The 23,607-nt window shown below is 43.5% G+C and overlaps 1 protein-coding gene across 1 annotated transcript in view; it reads left to right on the top strand.

The window, feature by feature from the left end:
- has2 (hyaluronan synthase 2) overlaps positions 1-13,907 on the top strand; it is a 30,421-nt gene extending 16,514 nt beyond the window's left edge. The window contains exons 3-4 of the mRNA XM_043688678.2: positions 5,009-5,110; positions 10,993-13,907. Of these exons, the coding sequence (XP_043544613.1) occupies positions 5,009-5,110; positions 10,993-11,922 (1,032 nt within the window). The 3' untranslated portion in view covers positions 11,923-13,907. The remainder of the gene's footprint in view (positions 1-5,008; positions 5,111-10,992) is intronic.
- Positions 13,908-23,607: the final 9,700 nt, after the last annotated feature.

The raw sequence follows: 23,607 nt of genomic DNA, 5'->3' as shown, positions 1-23,607 counted from the left end.
ATGGATAACACCACACATGACACATTTAAGGGCGAGTTTAAAGGTGGAAAAAATGGAACTGATTCTGAACAAAACTGGCAGCACAAATATTCTAACAAACACCATTCTCTGATATGATTTCAAAATAATAAGTTGATGATGAGAGCACAGATAAAAATAGTAAACCAATCAGCCTCCTCTCCCAGGCAGGGACGGCATATGAAAACCCCAGGTAAATATATGCCTTGCAAACATTCCCAAGTGCCCATTATTCACTCCAGAATTACTAAGAGTTCATTCAGTCACTCAGGTCAGTACATGTAACACAACAATTCTGAGAAAGTAAACAAGGAGAAAGTGAGGACTGCAGATGCTGGAGATCAGAGTCGACAGTGTGTTGCTGGGAAGCACAGCAGGTCAGGCAGCATCCAAGGAGCAGGAGAATCAACGTTTCAGGCATAAACCCTTCAACATTCCTGATGAAGGGCTTATGCCCGAAACGTCGATTTTCCTGCTCCTTGGATGCTGCCTAACCTGCTGTGCTTCCCAGCAACACATTCTCGACTGAGAAAGTAAACATGTTCGTAATATGCCTTGCCATCATTATAGTGTTATTATAGAAATTGTGAAGGTTACACATTTCCGTCAGAATCCCTTCAATGTATGAATTCTATTAGTTGCCTTTGATTTAGCTGACTTATTTAATTGCCTGAAGAATTGCAGGTACGTATAGGATTATAGAATGGTTACAGCACAAAAGGAGGCCTGTTGGTTCCTGGAACAGCAATTTAGCTTGTCCCAGTCTTCTGCCCTATCCCTGGTAACCTTACAGTTTTAACCCCTTCAGGTGCTTGTCCCATTCCCTTTTGAAAGACAAAAAGATGCTATTGAATAAGCCTCCATCACACTAAGGCTGCACATTCCAGATCCTAACTACTCACTGCAAAATGCCATACACTTCAAACTGGTCTTATGGTTTCCAAACCATCTGTGAAAGGGAACAGTTTTTCCCTATCACCTTCCAGACCATTCATAAGTTTGAACACTTGATAAATCTCAATTTTCTTTTCTGTTAGGAGCGTACCTTAGTTTCTCTAACTTATCCATGCAACCGAAGTCCCTTCTTCCTCAAACAACTCCCGTAAATCTTTTCTGCACCCTCTCCAAAGACTTCACATCCTTCCTGAAGTGCTATGTTCAGAATTGGGTGTAATACTCAAGTCAAGACCCAGGTAGCGCATTTTAGACTTTCCTTTTTACAAGATATACAGATCCGCAACAAAAAAAATACATCTGGATCTTGGAAGAACTCCAACATGATCTGAAAGCATTTCCTTTTCGCCTTGATATTCAGCTAATAAAATTCCTGTTGCCTCATATAAAATTTCTGCTTGTACCATTATAAGTAAAGTGATCTCATTCTTGCTCACCTACACTGAATTACAGTGACATGTGTAAGATGTTCGATCTCACAAAAGTGATTCTTCCTGCTGTAATGTCTTCCAGGTTTACTCTGTCAGCAGCTGCAGGATGAGATAGTCAGATTGAAAGCTCAGTTTTAGCAACCATTGAATTGTCAATGATTTCAGCCTGTAATACAATGATGGAGCCAATTTCCAGTGTTCAATATGAACAAATTAAATCCAGTTTCCTTACTCTGAACCCTTTTTCCAGAACATTTGATCACACTTTACCCCGAAGCTTCCCTCAAGCTCTTGAGGAATTTGTTTGCTGAGTAGATAGTTCCAGAGAGCAGGAATGTCACAAAGTTTCATCCTTAGTCTTGATTGACTTAGTTTCTCTACTGTAAGATGCTCATGACGAGGAAACAAAAATATTCATGCCACACAAGTGCTGATAATGACTCGATCTAACAAAGGGTATTTAACCACCTTCTATTGACACTCAGTGATCACTGAATTCCCCACCATCAACATCCTGAGGGTTACATTTCATCAAAAACATAACTGGACTAGCTATAATAAATAGTGTAGCTACAAGAGTAAGTCAGAAGGTGGGCATTCTGTGCTAAATTTGATTCCAAGTCAGTTAGTGAAGCATGACACTCATACTTTCCTTGATATTGGGTTGATGACACAATGTAGCATTAACTATGTCTGCTTCCTACTCGTATCCCAGAAATCTCTTGCTGTAAGTTCTCCAAGAATTTTATTACGGGTAAGTCAAAGGGACACATCCTGAGATTATCTCAGTGGGAATGCGGACTGAACCCTGTGCTACTGAAATTAATCCAAACCACACACCAACTGAATTAAGCAATTCCCTCCCTAATGGCATTGTGGTTCAGTCCACAGCCGGTGGACTGAAGCAGTTCAAGAAAGCAGCTCACCACCACCATATCAAGGACAACTAGGGACAGGCAATAAATGCTGGCCAGCCAGCGACTCCCACACCCCACAAAAAATTAATACATTGTAAAAAAGGGCTTGTGTTCCAAGGTAGTTTCTAATCAACCTGTTCAAAGATGTTATTACACACTACTGGAGCAGATGGAACTTGAACCCAGATCTCCTGGCTCAGAAGTAGGGTCACTACCATTGCACGATAAGAACTCCTTCTAACCCTAACCTTATTGTTCTAAGTACTTAACAAAGCAATACCCTTCATCTGTATATCTTAATAATGTAATTAGTATACCATGAACATTCTACAGATAGGAACTCACCTCTAGGAGGCCTGAGTTCAAGTACAAATCAGCTCCTGAGGTGTGTAATAAGCATTTCTGAACAGGTTGGTAACTCAGCCCCTGACTTCCAAAATCTTGTCCATCAGCTGCAAGGCAGAAATTAGACGTCTGATGAAATAATCTCCATCTGTTTTGAAGAGTGGAACTCCGATATTCAAGATGCTCAATTCAATCTAGCAGCCAACTTAATCTACATTATCTCCTTACTTTCAAACTCACGTGAAGGTGTCACAATCCATAGGAATTTGAAAAGGGGCTCTTATGGATCAGTGAATTAAAATGCCTTATGGTTTATGATATACTGTTCTAGAAATAGCTGAGTAAAATATCTAAAAGCCAAGACTATCACCTTAAATATTTACTCTTGTCACCACAACTGTGCAGTCATTGTGCCAGTCAGTGTACCATCTACAAGGATGCACTGCAGTAGCTAAGCAAGACTTCTTCAACACTATTTTCCAAACTTTGCAACCCCTACTCACTAAATGGACAAATGTGACAGACCTATGAGATCCTCTCTGAGTCACTCACCAACCTGACTTGGAAGTATATCATCGTTCCTTCATTGTCACTGAGTCAAAATGCAGACCACATGGACTGCAGTGGTTCCAACTAGGCAGTTCACCAGCACCTCCTCAGGGTCAATGTGCTGACCTAGCCAACAGCACCCACATCCCGTGAATGAACAGATAAAAAATAGTTGGAAAAAGATTAGTTGAGACTGTTGCTAGTGAACAGCTTTCAGTTGATGCCTCTTGTGCTGGGAGTGGACATGCAGAGGATCAGTGATGCTCTACGGATTAAATTGCTTCTCAGCAATCATAATAATAGTCATTACAAAAGGTGCCAGAAGGTGGGTGCAATTTGTAGAACCATACCACAATGAGGACTCATCACAGAAAGGCAGAATAGAATACTTACAGCTACATAATTGGCAGCGAACAATAATAAATGCATAATCACCTACCTCCCTCCTGTCCTCAGTGGTTTTGACCTAGACATTTTGGTAAAAATAGGGCATCCATTACATTTATTAAAGATTGACCAAAGCTCCCGCAGGATGAGGCAAGTGTCAGTGTTAGGGAACCTAGCGCAAGCAGGGAAAGATTTGTGGGCTATCTATAGCCAAAGAAAGTTAGATTGTCCTCATAAAGAAGCAATGGTTAGAATAGTTATTGGGAATTTTAATCTAGATGGTTCATGAGAACCTTACACATCATCAATGGGCATTAATTACCAGGTACACTATTATGTTTGTCCCATATGACATCCTGAAGAGAGTGAGCATTGGCACAGCTACTGCAACAGTGCTCATCTGAATGGATTTTCTTCAGATGGAACCCCAGGCATTGGCAATCTGTGACCTATCTGACATCGGAGGCTAAGTAAGATACTCCCTAATTTTTTTCTCATTTCAACACCCAAATTTCCAACAGGAATCATGAGCAAAATCTTTTTCTGCTGTTTTAAGCCATGAGATTGAATCCTGGGAAGCTCAGTGGTGGGGAGTGGGCTGGGGTTCCTTTTGCCGATAAATTCCACTACATTGAACTCTTGGCTTTTAGGTGTTTTACTCAGCTGTTTTCAAATATGGATTGTGACTCCTTCATGTGAAAGCAGGGAAATAGTGTCATTTACCCAGGGAGAAATCTTAGTAAAGTTCAACAAAGGAATTGTTAAAAAAAAAAAGCAGATCTAGGCAAAAACATTTGAAACAGAACATAAATCGATTTATATTTTAGCTTTCATTTAAACCTCTTTGTCTCATGGGCCTGGGTGCGCGTAAACATATGGACAAAATATCGCATCTTATTTATCAGTGGATCCATCAATATGGATAAAACCCACTCCCACACCTCACCCCCCCCCTTATAAATCACAGATTATGTTATTATAAATCATATTTCAGATAATCGTGATTAGATTAGATACAGTGTGAAAACAGGCCTTTCAACCCAACCAGTCCACACCGACCCTCTGAAGAATAACCCACCCCCCTCTGACTAATGCACCTAACACTATAATTTAGCATGGCCAATTCACTGTGGGAGGAAACCACAGCACCCAGAGGAAACCCACACAGACACAGGGAGAATGTGCAAACTCCACACAGTCAGTTGCCCAAGGCTGGAATTGAACCTGGGACCCTGGTGTTATGAGGCAGCACTGCTAACCACTGTGCCACCCCCCCAGGTTATTAGATAGCTGAAGAGAGGTTTGCGTCTATTGTAAGTGCCAGGATAAACCAATTAGTTTCTGTAGCTGCAGACTTTGTATGGATGTACTTTTAAGTGTATAACATGCCTGCATTTCTTTCATCAGGTATGCGACTCAGATACGATGCTAGATCCTGCAGCAACTGTGGAAATGGTAAAAATTCTGGAGGAGGATCCAATGGTCGGAGGGGTTGGTGGTGATGTTCAGGTATAGAGCACTGTCCTTGTCTACTTCCTAACACTGGGGTATTCTCTTTGTGAAATTGTCTGTAAGTTGCAGGAGAGAGTGGGTGAACTTTAGAAGTCTTTTCAGGAAAGCATGTAAGCATAGGGAAAGTGGAGCCTCTAAGTTATTGATATTGAATGTTGGACCCTGAAGGGACTTTATTTTTCCAGCATTCAACCAGTTTAAAATACTGATTCAAATGAAAGTGTGCTGTTAGGACCCAAATATCCATGGTTTAGCTCCTTGCCATAACTACGCATCGCTCCTGGTGCTGATTTCGATAGGTATAGAGACACAATAATTATTCAAAAGAGAAAATGAATGTTAAATGGATTCGGATGGATAAAGGGAATGGGGGAGGGAGTGAGAAGTAATAAATTGGTACAGTTCAGGAGAGATTCAAGGTTAATATTTCAACCTATGGTCAGTATAGCCAGGACTAAAAGGGCAAGGAGACACAAAGCACAAGATTCCAGTGATCTTGCTGAGCAATTTAGCTCTCATTCCCTCTCCACTTCCCTCAGCCCTGAATTCATGTTATGACTCCAGGGAGAGGCAGACCTCCTGTTTAAGGTACTTAGAGTTCAGCCCATTGTTCCATTTTGTGATGTCATTTCTATAGGTTGGCATTGGATCATCCGCAAGAAGGTGAGGCCACACTTAAAGCTGCAATCTATCGTTACACTATCAACCATGTAGATACGGGTTATGGTCTTTGCAGCAGATAATAAATCCATAAGACCATAAAAAAATGGGGAGTGGAGTAGGCCATTCAGCCCCTCAAGCCTGCTCCGCCCATTCAATAGGATCATGGCTGATCTGACGTTCCTCATATCCATTTTCCTGCATTTTCCCAGTAATCCTTGATTCCCCTACTGATCAGGAATCTAACTATCTCAGCCTTAAATATACACAAGGGCTCTGCTCCCACAGCTCTCCCATGGCAGGGAGTTCCAAAGTCATGCAACCCTCTGAGAGAAGAAATTCCTCCAAATCTCAGCCTTAAATTGGTTCCCCTTTATTCTGAGGTTCAGTCAACTTAACTTCTTGTAAACTGAATAACCTTTTTATCCATGACTCGAATATGTATCCAATTTCTGTGCAGGAAATAATTGGAAAAAATGTTGGGATTGTTAAACAAATTGCTTCAGTAAATGTTGCATATCATGATTACGGACTATTCAGTCCACTGCTTTTCGTCATCTATATAAATGATTTGGATGTCAACATAAGAAGTACAGTTAGTAAGTTTGCAGATGACACCAAAATTGGAGGCGTAGTGGACAGCGAAGGAGGTTGCCTCAGAGAACAATGGAATCTTGATCAGATGGGCCAATGGGCTGAAAAGTGGCGGATAGAATTTAATTTAGATAAATGTGAGGTGCTGTATTTTGGAAAGGCAAATCAGAGCAGGACTTATACACTTAATGGTGAGGTCCTGGGGAGTGTTGGTGAATAAAGAGACCTTGGAGGTTCATAGCTCCTGGAAAGTGGAATCACAGGTAGATAGGATAGTGAAGAAGGTGTTTGGTATGCTTTCCTTTATTGGTCAGAGCATTGAGTACAGCAGTTGGGAGGTCATGTTGCGGCTGTACAGGACATTGGTTTGGAATATTGCGTGCATCTCTGGTCTCCCTCCTATCAGAAGGATGTTGTGAAACTCAAAAGGGTTCAGAAAAGATTTACAAGGATGTTGCCAGGTTGGAGGATTTGAGTTATAGGGAGAGGCTGAACAGGCTGGAGCTGTTTTCCATAGAGCATCAGAGGGGTGACCTTATAGAGGTTTATAAAATCATGAGGGGCGTGGATAGGATAAATAGAGAAGGTCTTTTCCCTGGGGTGGAAGAGTCCTAGAACCAGAGGGCAGAGGTTTAGGGTGAGAGGAAAAAGATTTACATGAGACCTAAGGGGCAGCTTTTTCACGCAGAGGGTGATGTGTGTATGGAATGAGCTGCCAGAGGAAGTGGTGGAGGCTGGTATAATTATAATATTTAAAAGGCATCTGGATGGGTACATGAATAGGAAGGGTTTGGCGGGATAAGTGCTGGCAAATGTGACAAAATAATTTATGATATATGGTTGGCATGGACGAGTTAAACTGAAGGGTCTGTTTCCACGGCGTACAACTCTATGACTCTTATGATTCTATGGGCCAAGTGCTGGCAAATGGGACACAGGCCTCCAGTCTGAAAAACAACCCTCCACCACCACTCTCTGTCTGCTACCTTTGAGCCAGTTCTGTATCCAAATGGCTAGTTCTCCCTGTATTCCATGAGATCTAACCTTGCTAATCAGTCTCCTATGGGGAACCTTGTCGAACGCCTTACGGAAGTCCATATATATCACATCTACTGCTATGCCCTCATCAATCTTCTTTGTTACTTCTTCAAAAAACTCAATCAGGTTTGTGAGACATGATTTGACTAAAGAAATTGAGGTGAAAAATGTGTTGCTGGAAAAGCGCAGCAGGTCAGGCAGCATCCAAGGAGCAGGAGTATCGGTGTTTCGGGCATAAGCCCTTCTTCAGGAATGAGGAGGGCGTGCCAAGCAGGCTAAGATAAAAGGTAGGGAGGAGGGACTTGGGGGAGGGGCATTAGGAATGCGATAGGTGGAAGGAGGCTAAGGTGAGGGTGATAGGCCGGAGTGGGGGTGGGAGCGGAGAGGACGGGAAGAAGATTGCAGGTCAAGAAGGTGGTGCTGAGTCTGAGGGTTGGGACTGAGATAAGGTGGGGGGAGGGGAAATGAGGAAGCTGGAGAAATCTGCATTCATCCCTTGTGGTTGGAGGGTTCCTAGGCAGAAGATGAGGCGCTCTTCCTCCAGGCGTCGTGTTGCCATGGTCTGGCGATGGAGGAGGCCAAGGACCTGCATGTCCTTGGCAGAGTGGGAGGGGGAGTTAAAGTGTTCAGCCACGGGGCAGTGGGGTTGGTTGGTGCGGGTGTCCCAGAGGTGTTCTCTGAAACGTTCCGCAAGTAGGCGGCCTGTCTCCCCAATGTAGAGGAGGCCACATCGGGTGCAGCGGATGTAGTAAATGATGTGTGTGGAGGTGCAGGTTAATTTGTGACGGATATGGAAGGATCCCTTGGGGCCTTGGAGGGAAGTGAGGGGGGAGGTGTGGGCGCACGTTTTTCATTTCTTGCGGTTGCAGGGGAAGGTGCCGGGAGTGCAGGTTGGGCTGGTGGGGGGTGTGGACCTGACAAGGGAGTCGCGGAGGGAGTGGTCTTTCCAGAACGCTGATAGGGGAGGGGAGGGAAATATGTCCTTGGTGGTGGGGTCTGTTTGGAGGTGGCGGAAATGACGAAGGATGATACGATGTATGATACGATGTATCTGGAGGTTGGTGGGGTGGTAGGTGAAGACCAGTGGGGTTCTGTCCTGGTGGCAATTGGAGGGGTGGGGTTCAAGGGCGGAGAAGCTGGAAGTGGAGGAGATGCGGTGGAGAGCATCGTCAACCATGTCTGAGGGGAAATTGCGGTCTTTGAAGAAGGAGGCCATCTGGGTTGTTCGGTATTGGAATTGGTCCTCCTGGGAGCAGATGCGGCAGAGGCGAAAGAATTGGGTGCGGCGGAGGCGAAGGAATTGGACCCCGTCCCTCCCAAAAAGAGGGAAGCATATGTCAGGTATAGACAGGATAGATCAAGTGAATCCCTAGAAGAGTATAAAGAAAGTAGGAGTACACTTAAGAGGGAAATCAGGAGGGCAAAACAGGGACATAAGATAGCTTTGGCAAATAGAATTAAGGAGAATTCAAAGGGATTTTACAAATATATTAAGGACAAAAGGGTAACTAGGGAGAGAATAGGGCCCCTCAAAGCTCAGCAAGGCGGCCTTTGTGTGGAGCCACAGAAAATGGGGGCGATACTAAATGAATATTTTGCATCAGTATTTACTGTGGAAAAGGATATGGAAGATATAGACTGTAGAGAAATACATAGTGACATCTTGCAAAATGTCCAGCTTACAGAGGAGGAAGTGCTGGAAGTCTTGAAATGGTTAAAGGTGGATAAATCCCCAGGACCTGATCAGGTGTACCCGAGAACTCTGTGGGAAGCTAGAGAAGTGATTTAGGGCCTCTTGCTGAGATATTTGTGTCATCGATAGTCACAGGTGAGGTGCCGGAAGACTGGAGGTTGGCAAACGTGGTGCCACTGTTTAAGAAGGGCGGTAAAGACAAGCCAGGGAACTATAGACCGGTGAGCCGGACATCGATGGTGGCCAAGTTGTTGGAGGGAATCCTGAGGGACAGGATGTACATGTATTTGGAAAGGCAAGGACTGATTAGGGATGGTCAGCATGGCTTTGTACGTGGGAAATCATGTCTCACAAACTTGATTGAGTTTTTTGAATTGGAATGCTTTCCTGTATTGGTCAGAGTATTGAGTACAGGAGTTGGGAGGTCATGTTGCAGCTGTACAGGACATTGGTTAGGCCACTGTTGGAATACTGCGTGCAATTCTGGTCTCCTTCCTATTGGAAAGATGCTGTGAAACTTGAAAGAGTTCAGAAAAGATTTACAAGGATGTTGCCAGGGATGGAGGATCTGAGCTACAGAGAGAGGCTGAACAGGCTGGGGCTGTTTTCCCTGGAGCGTCGCAGGCTGAGGGGTGACCTTATAGAAGTTTACAAAATTATGAGGGGCATAGATAGGATAAATAGACAAAATCTTTTCCCTGGGGTCGGGGAGTCCAGAACTAGAGGACATAGGTTTAGGGTGAGAGGGGAAAGATATAAAAAGAGACCTACGGGGCAACGTTTTCACGCAGAAAGTGGTATGTGTATGGAATGAGCTGCCAGAGGAAGTGGTGGAGGCTGGTACAATTGTAACATTTAAAAGGCATTTTGATGGGTATATGAATAGGAAGGGTTTGGAGGGATATGGGCTGGGTGCTGACAGGTGGGACCAGATTGGGTTGGGATATCTGGTCGGCATGGGCGGGTTAGACCAAAGGGTCTGTTTCCATGGTGTATGTCTCTTTGACTGTATGATTCTAATTGAAATTTCATTTGTTGGCCGATATGTAATTACATTTGTCCATTATCCTTTCCTGAGGAAGTGAGTAGGAAGTCAAAGCCTAGGAGAGATTGCAGACAGAGATTTACTGGAATTATACAAGGAACGAGGAACTTCAGTTCTGTGAAGAGATTGGAGAAGCTGGGGCTGCCGTCCTTAGAGCACAGAAGGTTATAGGAGCTCCAATAGGGATGTTCAAAATAGTGCACAGTTGTGGCAGAGTAAACAGGGAGAAACTGTTTCTAGTGGTAGTAGGGAGTAACCAGAGGATACAGATTGAAGAGAATTGACAAAAGAGCCAGAGAGGAGATGTGGAGATTTTTTTCTTCTGCACAACCTGTAGAATACAATGCCCAAAAGGATGGTGGAAGAAGACTCAATAGCAAATTTCAAAAGGGAATTAGATAAGTATTTGAAAAGGAATACGGGAAAAGAGCAGGGTGAAAATGGAAATGAAATCGAATAGCTCTTTATACGCTGTGTGACTCTTAAGCAGCTGGGCTTATGGTGAGTTGCGAGAAAACAAATCTCCGACAAATATCACCAACCAGATGTGCCAGAAGCTGCAGAAGTGGATGATTCAGTTCTTGTGGACTAGTGGACCAGTCAGGATATTGTTATTCACCTGTCAGGCTTTTGACATCAAGCCCTAGTGTCATTGACAGAAGGAATCAATCCTACCATGATGATTTGTCTAATGCTAGTGGTGTTATTTAATTTGTTGTCCCCCCAAAAAAGGATGGAGAAATATGGACAAATAGATCCCCCTACTCTTTGTGCCTTTAATTGTAACATTGTTCTTGGAATAAATTATATAAGACCTAATAACCTCTGTTTCTCTTTATCAATTGACAGATTCTCAACAAATATGACTCCTGGATTTCATTCCTTAGTAGCGTCAGGTATTGGATGGCGTTTAACATTGAAAGAGCCTGTCAGTCCTACTTTGGCTGTGTGCAGTGCATTAGTGGTCCCTTAGGGATGTACAGAAATGACTTACTCCATGAATTTATGGAGGACTGGTACAACCAGGAGTTCCTGGGTTCACAGTGCAGCTTTGGGGATGACAGGCACTTGACAAACCGTGTCCTCAGTCTAGGATATGCCACAAAATACACAGCGAGATCGAAATGCCTGACTGAAACCCCAACACAATACCTGAGGTGGTTAAACCAGCAGACCCGCTGGAGTAAATCCTATTTCAGGGAATGGCTGTACAATGCCCTGTGGTTCCACAAGCATCATTTGTGGATGACGTACGAAGCAGTAATCACTGGATTCTTCCCTTTCTTCCTCATAGCCACTGTCATCCAACTTTTTTACCGGGGAAGGATTTGGAATATTCTTCTGTTTCTCCTCACTGTCCAACTCGTGGGTCTCATCAAGTCATCTTTTGCCAGCTGCCTGAGGGGCAACATTGTGATGATCTTCATGTCTCTCTATTCTGTACTGTACATGTCCAGCTTACTGCCTGCAAAGATGTTTGCAATCGCTACCATAAACAAAGCGGGCTGGGGGACGTCGGGAAGGAAGACCATTGTGGTGAATTTCATTGGGCTGATCCCAGTCTCGGTCTGGTTCAGCATACTTCTGGGAGGGGTCATGTATACTATATACAACGAGACCCGAGATCCATTCTCTGATTCTGAGCAGACAGTTCTCATTATTGGGGCGATCCTCTATGCTTGCTACTGGGTCTTGCTGTTAACTCTGTACGTCGTGCTTATCACCAAATGCTGCCGGCGGAGAAGCGAGCAGCAATATGACATGGTTCTCGATGTATGATGTTTACACGCACATGTGTCAGTCTTATTGACACGTCACAAAATCTTGAGCATCTGGTGGCATTAACAGGTGGTTGTCACCAAAGGATATGAATCATTGCTGCTGTCACTTCAAGAAATGCAATAAGTATTCATATGGTTGTGCCAAAGAAACGAAAGTACCTTTGATCTGCCATACAATTCAGGCTGAAGGAACCAATCTGTGTGGAGCAATTGTGACCATTTTGATGTCTGCACTTTTAAAAAAAATCTTTCATTGGGCAAAATGCTTGATGGTGTCTCGGAATACCTCACCTGCAGTGCTTGTGGATGGCGGGGTGAACTTTAACATTTGAACGCTTGAAACAATTCTCCTGCCCACTCCTTTATATTAAACCTCAGCTGATGTCTCTTCAAACCAAGCCATATTGACTGTGTGCAAGTAAATGGGCCCTGACTATACTTCCTCCTTTACAACTATTGGCTTCCAGGCCTGGAAGTTGACTTTTTTTTTATATATGTTTTTCAGAACATAGGCTGACGTTGTAGTATTTTGTGTAAGTTTACCTATATTTGTATTTTCACGGGAACCAGCAGACCGAATTCTGCCTATCTTAATGATTGTTTGTTTCTATTTTAATAATCAAACCAAAGATTTATTGCCATTATTAAACCTTTCCTTGAGTGACTTATGTGAATATGTGAACGAAAATGTGAATTGTTGCAACAGCTGATTTTATACCAATGACAATTTTGATGTATTGCAGTAAGAAATGTCTAGTGTCATCAAGAAAACAATTGACCTTGGATCATGGACTAAAGTGGAATTAGAGAACATCTTTGCAGTTGATCTGTCTCTTGGTTTCTTTGTTCCTAAAGAGGCAATTAGAGAGATGTCACTGCTAGGTTCTGTGATAGATTTCAAGCTAGGCAATTGGAATTAAGGTCCCACTGTTAACTGCCACTTGGCATTAACTGTTCCAAGTGGGATGAGCTTTATTGGATCTTGGCTAGACTAGGAAGTGTTACCTGGGAATCTAAACTCTCCCAACTTGCCAAGGGATGGGCTAAGGAGACGTGGGGAAGAATCAAAATTGTTTCCGTTCATACTATTGCAAGTGTGAGCTGATAATGGGAAAGATATTGTAGCCCTAGTCTGTTTCAACATATCCTTGTCTGCTGAAGTTAAGTGAAAATGCAAAACCAAAAATCCTGTGGGCCGACTTAATAACAATTTTGACAGAAAGCGATTCATCTTTTCCAAAGTCTTGAAATTATGCATGAATTTAAATGGATTGTTGTGGAATAATCCCATACCACTATAAGAAAGGAAACGTTAGCTTAGAAAAAGAAATGTTATATGATGTCTGGCAAGACAATACAGTCAATGGCTGTAGTACCAGCTGTAGTCCCCTCAACTTCTGTGTGACGACTTGACATTTCTACAACACATTTATGGGCATAACACACACATAATAGCAACTGAAAATGTTAAATGCTGATAACAACATTGCAAATGACATTTTTAAAGAAACATGAGATTCTCATCTTTGTCACTGAAAATAAAAAGTTTGTGAATATACTGTCATAAGTGAACAAGACACTCTAGTAGGAGGTGGAATCCATAGGTTTACATCTGGGATTATGAGTAACTATATTGCGTCTGCTAGACGCTGAAATTTTGTTTACATTTCCTGGTTAGAATTGACTTCATTTTCTGAAGTAAATAGAATGAATGGTAACTTTCTTGATGTATTCAGCATTATTACATTTCTTATTAGAAGATAATTTTTGACATGTTATTGCAAATAATAACCAAAAATGTACATGCAAATCATTAAATCTCTTAAATTTGCAAACATCTGGAAGTCTTACGTAGCCTATATCACTCGTTGTAGAATGTTAACCCAGCTGCCTGTATTTATTTAAGCAATATTGCAACATATTCCAAAATACAGATTGTAATAGATAAAGTTATGATTCCTACGTGAATAAATATTTTTGATAAGACAACACAGTTGTTTATTCTTTTCCAGTTAGAATATAAGAGGCAAGCGATGTCCCAATAGCCTCCTGGCTTGACGCTTGGCCTGTGCAACTCACAAAAGCCCCAGTTTGAACAGACCCACAGTGGGCTAGGCAGCATCTGTGGAGAGGGAAACAATGACTGTTCAATTTCAAAAACATTCTGTCACGCATCCCAGCAGTTTCACTGTCCCTCATTACTTGTCCCTTGAAAAAGTAATGATGAGCTGCTTTCTTGGAACTGATGCAGTCCATGTCTTGGTGGGAGGGCTAGGAGGGGAACGTGCAGCTGGTATTCCATGAGTCTGCTGCCCTTATCTGTCTAGGTGGCAAAGATTTGAAAGGTGCTGTTGAAGGTGTCATGTTAATTTGCTGCTGTGCAGCTGAATGGTTACACACATTGCTGCTGCCACTATGCAGGGGTGGTGGAAGAGGGTGTGAATGTTTCAACCGATGATCGGGATGGCAAGTTGGTCTTTTTTGGATGGTGGGAGCTGTTGGAAACTTTTGAGAGTTTTTAAAGAAATTCTGAATCAAAAAGGAAAGAGGGAAGAATCAAAAGGAAGTGTCAGTGATCAGGTGGGAGGCAGAAATGATAAAAAGGATTTTAATGCCAAATGTAAATGAAGACATTAATGGCACAAGTAAAGAAACAAAAGATGGATCAAGAGGAGACTTAAATGGTCATAAAAGACTTTGCAGAGGAGGGGCAGGAGGGAACAAATGTTTTAAGAGCAGCCAAGCTCCCTCTGCTTAGAAATGTGGCAGGGAATGATCACATGGTGGTCATGTGATGAGGGGATTAATCCATCTATTCCTCACTCCCTTAGCTCTGGTGTAATCATCTGTATTGAAATTGTTCTGAAAGTCTCTTTAGTTTCAGGAAAAGAAGATTCATCAGGTTCACCTCTCCTGATCACCATTGTTGGCAAGTTGCTGTGTTGGTGTTGGGTTTGTGCGTCACAGTCATTGTCACACTTAGAATATGGTCACCAGGATGTTATTGCAAATGTAGTGAGACCTGAGTCAATGCTCTTTGGAGCTGAGAATAGGGATTAAGGGCAGGAAGTTGGAGAGAGGAAATAATTTGAATTGAAAGAAATAATACATATCATTGTACTGTCTGTCCATGTGTCCACCTGTATCCAGTGTTAGCTCCACTAGCATCCACTGATCAAATTAAATCGCACTTGGAAAGAAGTTCACCATTTTGCAACTAGGCTAGGGAGCAGATTTATTCAGAATATAACATTCATGAAAGTAATGCACATATCCAGCCATTCTAGAGATTTCAGCAACCAGGCAGCCCCTTGCAGTTCCCCCTTTTCTTTGGTGATCATTGTATCTTTAGTTCATCTCTGGATAGCTTTGTCAGCTCCATTCCTCAACGTCCATGCTTGCTATCCAGCTACTACTTAAATTAATAGTCATCTGGATCACTGAGACACGCAATAAGAAAGGAAATGTGTTTTAAAATAGAGTACAATGCAAAACAAAAGGCTTTAACATAAGAATTAAAGGCTGATGTTGAGTAGGGATGTGCTCTTGTTCCAACAGTCATGTAGACCATCAGTTTATTGAAGACTGAGAGGGGAGTAGGACTAAGAATGGACAAAGAGCGAGAGAGAGAGAGACATGAGCTTCGAACTCAGGATGGATGGGGATGGACTTAGAATTGGGGACCGAGAATCAGAGGAATTTGGATGTGGACAGAGGACTTGAAAATGGCGAAAGAGAGAGAAGGATGCAGGACAGATAGAAGGAGGAAGAATGTATGGAATCGGGGAAATTAGAATAGAGACAAAGAGGATGAAGAGAAATGATGGGATGTAAGTGGTTCTGGGCTTATTGTTCAGCTGTGATTGCTGTTGAGAAGGTGGTTGTGAGCTGTCTGAATAGGAGTACTGTTGGGTAGGGAGTCTCTGGAGTTTGACCCAATGACAGTGAAGGGACAGTGATTTATTTCCAAGTCAGGAATGTATGTGACTGGAGGGGAACTTGAAGGCAGTATTCCAATGTATCTTGTTCTTTATGGTGTCATGGGTTTGGAAGGTGCTGTGAAAGGAGCCTTGTTGAGTTGCTGCAGTGCATCTTGTAAATGGTACACCCCGCTGCCACTATCAGTGTTAGAGTGAACATAAAAGTGATAAATGGACTGCTAATTGGATTGCTTTGTCTTGGATGGTGTCAAGCTCCTTGAATGTTGTTAGAGATTATTCCATCACACTTCCATCTTGATGGTAGACAATCTTTGGGGAGTCAGGAACTGAGTTACTTATCACAAATTGCCAGCATCTGATCTGTTCATGTAGCCACAGTATATGGCTAATCTAATTCGGTTCCTGGCCACTGGTAAAACCACCTCCCTACTGTCCAACCTAGTAGTGGGGAATCGGTGATGGTAGTGCCATTAAATATCACTGGTTAGATTCTCTCATATTTGAGGTGGTCATCGATCCTTGTGTGATATGAATGTTACCTGCCACTTATCGGTCAAAGGCTGGGTATTGTCCTGTCTCTCTGCATATGGATATGGACTGCTTCAGTATTGAGGAGTTACAAATGGTGCTGACATTGTGCAATCATCAGTGAACACAGAACGTAGAACAATACGGCGCAGTACAGGCCCTTCGGCCCTTGATGTTGCACCGAACTGTGAACTAATCTAAGCCCATCCCCCTACACTATCCCATCATCATCATCATCCATGTGCTTATCCAAGGGTTGTTTAAACTCCCTAATGTGACTGAGTTTAGCTACATTGGCAAGCAGGGCATTGCATGCCCATACCACTCTCTGAGTGAAGAACCTGCCCCTGACATCTGTCTTAAATCTATCACCCCTCAATTTGTAGCTATGCCCTCTTGTACAAACTGACATCTCATTCCAAGGAAAAAGACTTTCACTTTCGACCTTATCTAATCCTCTGATCATCTTGTATGTCTCTATCAAATCCCCTCTTAGCATTCTTCTCTCAAATGAGAACAGACCCAAGTCTCTCAGCTTTTCTTCATAAGACCTTCCCTCCAGATCAGGCAACATCCTGGTAAATCTCCTCTGCACCTTTTCCAATGCTTCCACATGCTTCCTGTAGTGGGGCAACCAGAACTGTTTACAATATTCCAAGTGCAGCCGCAGTAGCATTTTGTATAGTTGCAGCATGACATTACAGCTCCAGATCTCAATCCCTCTACCAATAAAACCTAACACACCGTATGTCTTCTTAACAATACTATCAACCTGGGTGGCAACTTTCAGGGATCTTTGTACATGGACACTGAGATCCCTCTGCACATCCACACTACCAAGAATCTTTCCATTGACCCAGTAATCTGCTTTCCTGTTATTCTTCCCAAAGAGAATCACCTCACATTTAGCTGCATTGAACTCCATTTGCCACCTCTCAGCCCAATTGTGCAGTTTATCCAAGTCCCCAACAACCTGCAATTCTTCCACACTGTCCACTACTCCACCGACTTTAGTGTCATCTGCAAACTTACTAACCCATCCACCTATGCCTGTGTCCAAATCATTTATAAAAATGACAGCAGTGGTCACAAAACAGATCTTTGTGGCACACCACTAGTAACCGGACTCCAGGCTGAATATTTTCCATCAACCACCAATTGCTGCCGCCTTAGAGAAAACCAGTTTCTAATCCAAACTGCTAAATCACCCTCAATTCCATGCCTCTGCATTTTCTCGGAGAAAGTGAGGACTGCAGATGCTGGGGATCAGAGCTTAAAAATGTGTTGCTGGAAAAGCGCAGTAAGTCAGGCAGCATCAAAGGAGAAGGAGAATCGACGTTTCGGGCATAAGCCCTTCTTCAGGAATGAGGAGGGTGTGCCAAGCAGGCTAAGATAAAAGGTAGGGAGGAGGGACTTGGGGGAGGGGCGTTGGTAGGGGTGGGGAGGGAAATATATCCTTGGTGGTGGGGTCCGTTTGGAGGTGGTGGAAATGACGAAGGATGATCCGATGTAACTCGAGGTTGGTGGGGTGGTAGGTGAGGAGTAGTGGGGTTCTGTCCTGGTGGCGATTGGAGGGGCGGGGTTCAAGGGCGGAGAAGCGGGAAGTGGAGGAGATGTCCCCACCACCACCAAGGATATATTTCCCTCCCCACCCCTATCAGTGTTCCGGAAAGACCGCTCCCTCCGCGACTCCCTTGTCAGATCCACACCCCCCACCAACCCAACCTCCACTCCCGGCACCTTCCCCTGCAACCGCAAAAAGTGCAAAACTTGCGCCCACACCTCCCCCCTTACTTCCCTCCAAGGCCCCAAGGGATCCTTCAATATCGATCAGAAATTCACCTGCACCTCCACACACATCATTTACTGCACCCGCTGCACCCGATGTGGCCTCCTATACATTGGGGAGACATGCCGCCTACTTGTGGAATGTTTCAGATAACACCTCTGGGACACCCGCACCAACCAACCCAACCGCCCTGTGGCTGAACACTTTAACTCCCCCTCCCACTCTGCCAAGGACATGCAGGTCCTTGGCCTCCTCCATTGCCAGACCATGGCAACACGACGCCTGGAGGAAGAGCGACTCATCTTCCGTCTAGGAACACTCACACCACAAGAGATGAATACAGATTTCTCCAGCTTCCTCATTTCCCCTCCCCCCACCTTTTCTCAGTCCCAACCCTCAGACTCAGCACCGCCTTCTTGACCTGCAATCTTTTTCCCGACCACTCCGCCCCCACCCCCTCTCCGGCTTATCACCCTCACCTTAACCTCCTTCCACCTATTGCATTCCCAATGCCCCTCCCCCAAGTCCCTCCTCCCTATCTTTTATCTTAGCCTGCTTGGCACACCCTCCTCATTCCTGAAGAAGGGCTTATGCCCGAAACGTCGATTTTCCTTCTCCTTTGATGCTGCCTGACCTGCTGCGCTTTTCCAGCAACACATTTTTAAGCTCTGCATTTTCTCCAACAACCTACCATGTGGAACCTTTATCAAAGGCTTTACTGAAGTCCATGTGCACCATGTCAACTGCCTTACCCTCACCCACATGCTTGGTCACCTTCTCAAAAAACTCAATGAGGTTTGTGAGACATGACTTGCCCCTGACAAAAACCGTGTTGACTATCTGCAATCAAATTGTTGCTTGCTAGATGATTACAAATCCTATCTCTTAGAAACCTTTCCAAAACTTTTCCTACAACAGACATAAGGATCACTGGTCTATAATTACCTGGGTCATCTCCACTGCCCTTCTTGAACAAGGACACAACACTTGCATTCCTCCAGTCCTCTGTTATTCAATCTATAGACAATGGCAACTCAAAGATCAAGGCCAAAGGTTCCAACATCTCCTCCCTAGCTTCCCAGAGAATCCTTGGATAAATCTCATTCAGCCCAGGGGACTTGTCTACTTTCACTCTTTCGAGAATTGATAACACCTCCTCCTTACTAACCGCGACCCTTTCTAGTCTAATATCCCGTATCTCATTCTTCTCCTCTACAATATTCTCCTTTTCCTGAGTGAAAACAGATGAGAAATATCTGTTTAGCACCTCTCCGATCTCCACAGGGTCCACACACAACTTCCCACTTCTGTCTTTGACTGGCCCTATTCCTACCCTAGTCATCCTTTTCTTCTTCACATACCTATACAAAGCTTTAAGGTTCTCCTTTATTCTACTTGCTAAAGACTGCTCATGTTCTCTCCTTGCTCTTCTTAACTCTCTCCTTAAATCCTTCCTTGCTAATCTGTAACTCTCCCTTGCCTCATCTGAACCATCTTGTCTCAACGTCACATAAGCCTCCTTCTTCCGCTTAACAAAGATGCAATTTCTTTAGTAAACCATGTAACACTTCTTCCCTGCCTGACAGGACACACCTATCAAGGACACGCAATATCTGTTCCTTAAATCAGCTCCACATTTCCATTGTCCCCATCTCCTGCATTTTGCTACCCCATTCTATGCCTCCTAAGTCTTGCCTAATCACTTTATAATTGCCCTTTCCCCATCTATAACTCTTGCCCTGTGGCATGTACCTATCCCTTGCCATTGCTAAACTAAATGTAACCGAATTATGGTCACTCTCTCCAAAGTGCTCACCTACAACTAAATTAAATACCTGGCCTAGTTCATTACTAAGCACCAGATCCAGTCTGGCCTCCCCTCTTGTCGGCCCTTCGATATGCTGTGTCATGAAACCCTTCTGCACACATTGGACAAAAACTGATCCATCCGACATACTAGAGTTATAGGATTTCAAGTCAATGTTGGGGAAGTTAAAGTCCCCTATAATGACCACCCTGTTCCTTTCACTCCTACCCAGAATCATTTTGCCGATCCTCTCCTCCACATCCCTGGAACTCTGCGGAGGCCTATGAAAAACTCCTAGTAGTGTGACCTCTCCTTTCCTGTTTCTAATCTCAGCCCATACCACCTCAGTGGACCAGTCCTCGTCAAAAGTTCTTTCAGACACCTTTATAATGTCCCAACTTCTGACCTTAGGGTGGAAGAAAGGTCATTAACATAGCTGCTGAAGATGGTTGGGTCTAGGACACTCCCCTGAGGAACTCCTGTAGTGAAGTGCAAGGATGGAGATGATTGACTTAGGGCTCATGGTATTGGGGGCCAAGTACTAACTTGGATTGAAAGTTGGTTGGCTGATAGGAAATAAAGAGTAGTGATAAATGGCTCCATTTCGGAATGGCAGGCAGTGAGCAGTGGGGTACCGCAGGGATCAGTGCTAGGACCGCAGCTTTTTACAATATATGTTAATGATATAGAAGATGGTATTAGTAATAACATTAGCAAATTTGCTGATGATACTAAGCTAGGTGGCAGGGTGAAATGTGAGGAGGATGTTAGGAGATTACAGGGTCACCTGGACAGGTTAGGTGAGTGGTCAGATCATGGCAGATGCAGTTTAATGTGGATAAATGTATGGTTATCCACTTTGGTGGCAAGAACAGGAAGGCGGATTACTACCTAAATGGAATCAATTTAGGTAAAGGGGCAGTACAAAGAGATCTGCGTGTTCTTGTACACCAGTCAATGAAGGTGAGCATGCAGGTACAGCAGGTAGTGAAGAAGGTTAATAGCATGCTGGCCTTCATAACAAGAGGGATTGAGTATAGAAGCAAAGAGGTTCTTCTGCAGCTGTACAGGGCCCTGGTGAGTCCACACCTGGAGTACTGTGTGCAGTTCTGGTCTCCAAATTTGAGGAAAGACATTCTGGCTATTGAGGGAGTGCAGCATAGGTTCACGAGGTCAATTCCTGGAATGGCGGGACTACCTTACGCTGAAAGACTGGAGCGACTGGGCTTGTATACCTTTGAGAAGACTGAGAGGGGATCTGATTGAGACATATAAGATTATTAAAGGATTGGACACTCTGGAGGCAGGAAATATGTTTCCACTGATGGGTGAGTGCCGAACCAGAGGACACAGCTTAAAAATACAGGGTAGACCATTTAGGACAGAGATGAGGAGAAACTTCTTCACCTAGAGAGTGATGGCTGTGTGGAATGCTCTGCCCCAGAGGGCAGTGGAGGCCCAATCTCTGGATTCATTTAAGAAAGAGTTGGATAGAGCTCTCAGGGATAGTGGAATCAAGGGTTATGGAGATAAGGCAGGAACAGGATACTGATTAAGGATGACCAGCCATGATCATATTGAATGGTGGTGCAGGCTCAAAGGGCAGAATGGCCTACTCCTGCACCTATTGTCTATTGACCTTCTTTCATACTAGCTATGAACAGTGGCAAATTTTCCCATGCTTCCCATTGACTTCAGTTTATTGGGGGCTTCTTGATGCTATACACAGTCAAGCGCAGTTTTGATGTCAAGTGCAGTCACTCTCACACCACCAAAGTCTGTACAGTAGAAGAAAGACTTGTATTAAAAGGCTTTTTTCATAACTCAGAATATTACAACTATTTTACCGTCAAAGGACTTTTGAAGTGTAATTACTTTTGTTGCCTTCAATCCTCAAAACTTGGATTGTCTGTTTTGCTTTGCATTGTATTTTGAGACAATGGAAGCACATTTGCTCTGTGATTTGTATTGTTCAGCAGTTTTGCTGTTTTATCTCCCAACAATACTGTTCCATCGATTCTGAAAATGCAATGAAAACATCTGACAATGGGAGAGCCTAAGGTTCTTTCTTGGCAGGCTTTAGTGCTGTACAGGAAAATGGAACATTGTATATGTTGTTCTCACAGATGCTTTATTGTTCTTGATGTTGGAGCAACTGCTGTTTCAAATATAATTTTGTTATCTGATTTCCACTGGTAGAATTACTGCAAATGTTATGTGCACCATATTTGGAGGGGTGTTCTTCTGGAGGGGTTCTGCTATTACTTGATGATGTTTCATTCATTTCAAGCCACTCTTTGTATCCTTCAGAAAAGTTCATGCAGTGATGGTATAGTAATTAACTGCACCTATTAAAACACAACTGGCATAAAGAGTGCCAACTCATGCACAAGTACAAGCATGCATTCCAGAGAAAAATGGAGCCATACCACTAAGTCAAAGAATCAGTTTGAAGTAAATTACAGTCTTTATTTCTAACAGAGCAATTGGATTAGACCACTTGAGTACTGTAATAGAAAAGCCTGCTATGTGTGTGTGAAAATGTAGTACTTGTAAAAGAGAATATGAATTTCCTTTTTCAGCATTGGTTACTCAAAATGTTCGGAACACTTGCCGGTCTAACGCAGAATAAATGTAGCTTGGCAATGCTTTCTCTCAAAATTCAAATCAATGGTGTTCGCCAGTCATCCATGTGGCAACACTCCCAGTTAGCACCAACGATTAGTCTTTAGACTAGAGGCAGTTGAGACACTGCAAACTCAAATTTTCTGCCTTGGCAAAATGTCATGGTCCCCATTATTACCTACGTAGCTTCTCTTCATCCCTGGCTTACTATCAACAATCCTGACTGTATATCCTATCTTCTCTCTCTCTCTCTCTGTCTTGCTCTCTCAGGGCTCCCTCTGCACCTATCTGCTTATTCCAACTACCCCTTCCCTCCCACTACTTACCCTATCATCAGTATAAATATCCCAGCTGCATCTAGTTCACAAGAAGGGTTACAGGGTCCTAAAAGGTTAACTTGTTTTCTCTGCACAGATGCTACCAGACCTGCTGAGTTCCTCCAGCAATTTCTGTTTTTGTTTGCTTCAGATCTCCAGCATCCACAGCTCTTGGTTTTTGTTTTCACATCAGTTAGGACCTTTGGAGTTTTTACAGAGGATTTCAATCCATCAATCTGACTGGATTTGAACTCAGGTCACAGAAGTAAAGGGGCAAAGTGCTAACCCACTGTGCCATTTAACACCATCTTCAACTCTTTAAAATTAACAGAGGTGTTGTGTCAGCTTGGACCTCATTGAGTAGCTGCTAATCCTATTAGTATTAGTACCATCATCCAATCAGTCAGGTAGCAACTAAGCTCATCTTCACATTACTCCATCACAGACATGTTCTCACATCTACAGATTCCCCCCAATTTCTCATCATAGACAGTCAGAATGCGGGGCAGAAAGATAGAAAATGATTCAGTGCAGTCAATACCTGGGGTTAGAAGGTCATGGGTTCAAGCTCCATTTCAGAACATTTGAGTACATAACCTGGGCTGATGCTCCCAGTGCAGTACTGAGGAAATGCAACATGGTTAAGTCTGTTGCCTTCCAGATAATGTTAAACCAA

The sequence above is a fragment of the Chiloscyllium plagiosum genome, unplaced genomic scaffold, assembly GCF_037043375.1.
Source record: "Chiloscyllium plagiosum isolate Xiang-an unplaced genomic scaffold, Cpla_swu_hap1 HiC_scaffold_4, whole genome shotgun sequence".
Lineage (NCBI taxonomy): Eukaryota > Metazoa > Chordata > Chondrichthyes > Orectolobiformes > Hemiscylliidae > Chiloscyllium > Chiloscyllium plagiosum.
This window is presented reverse-complemented; position numbering and strand designations above follow the sequence as displayed.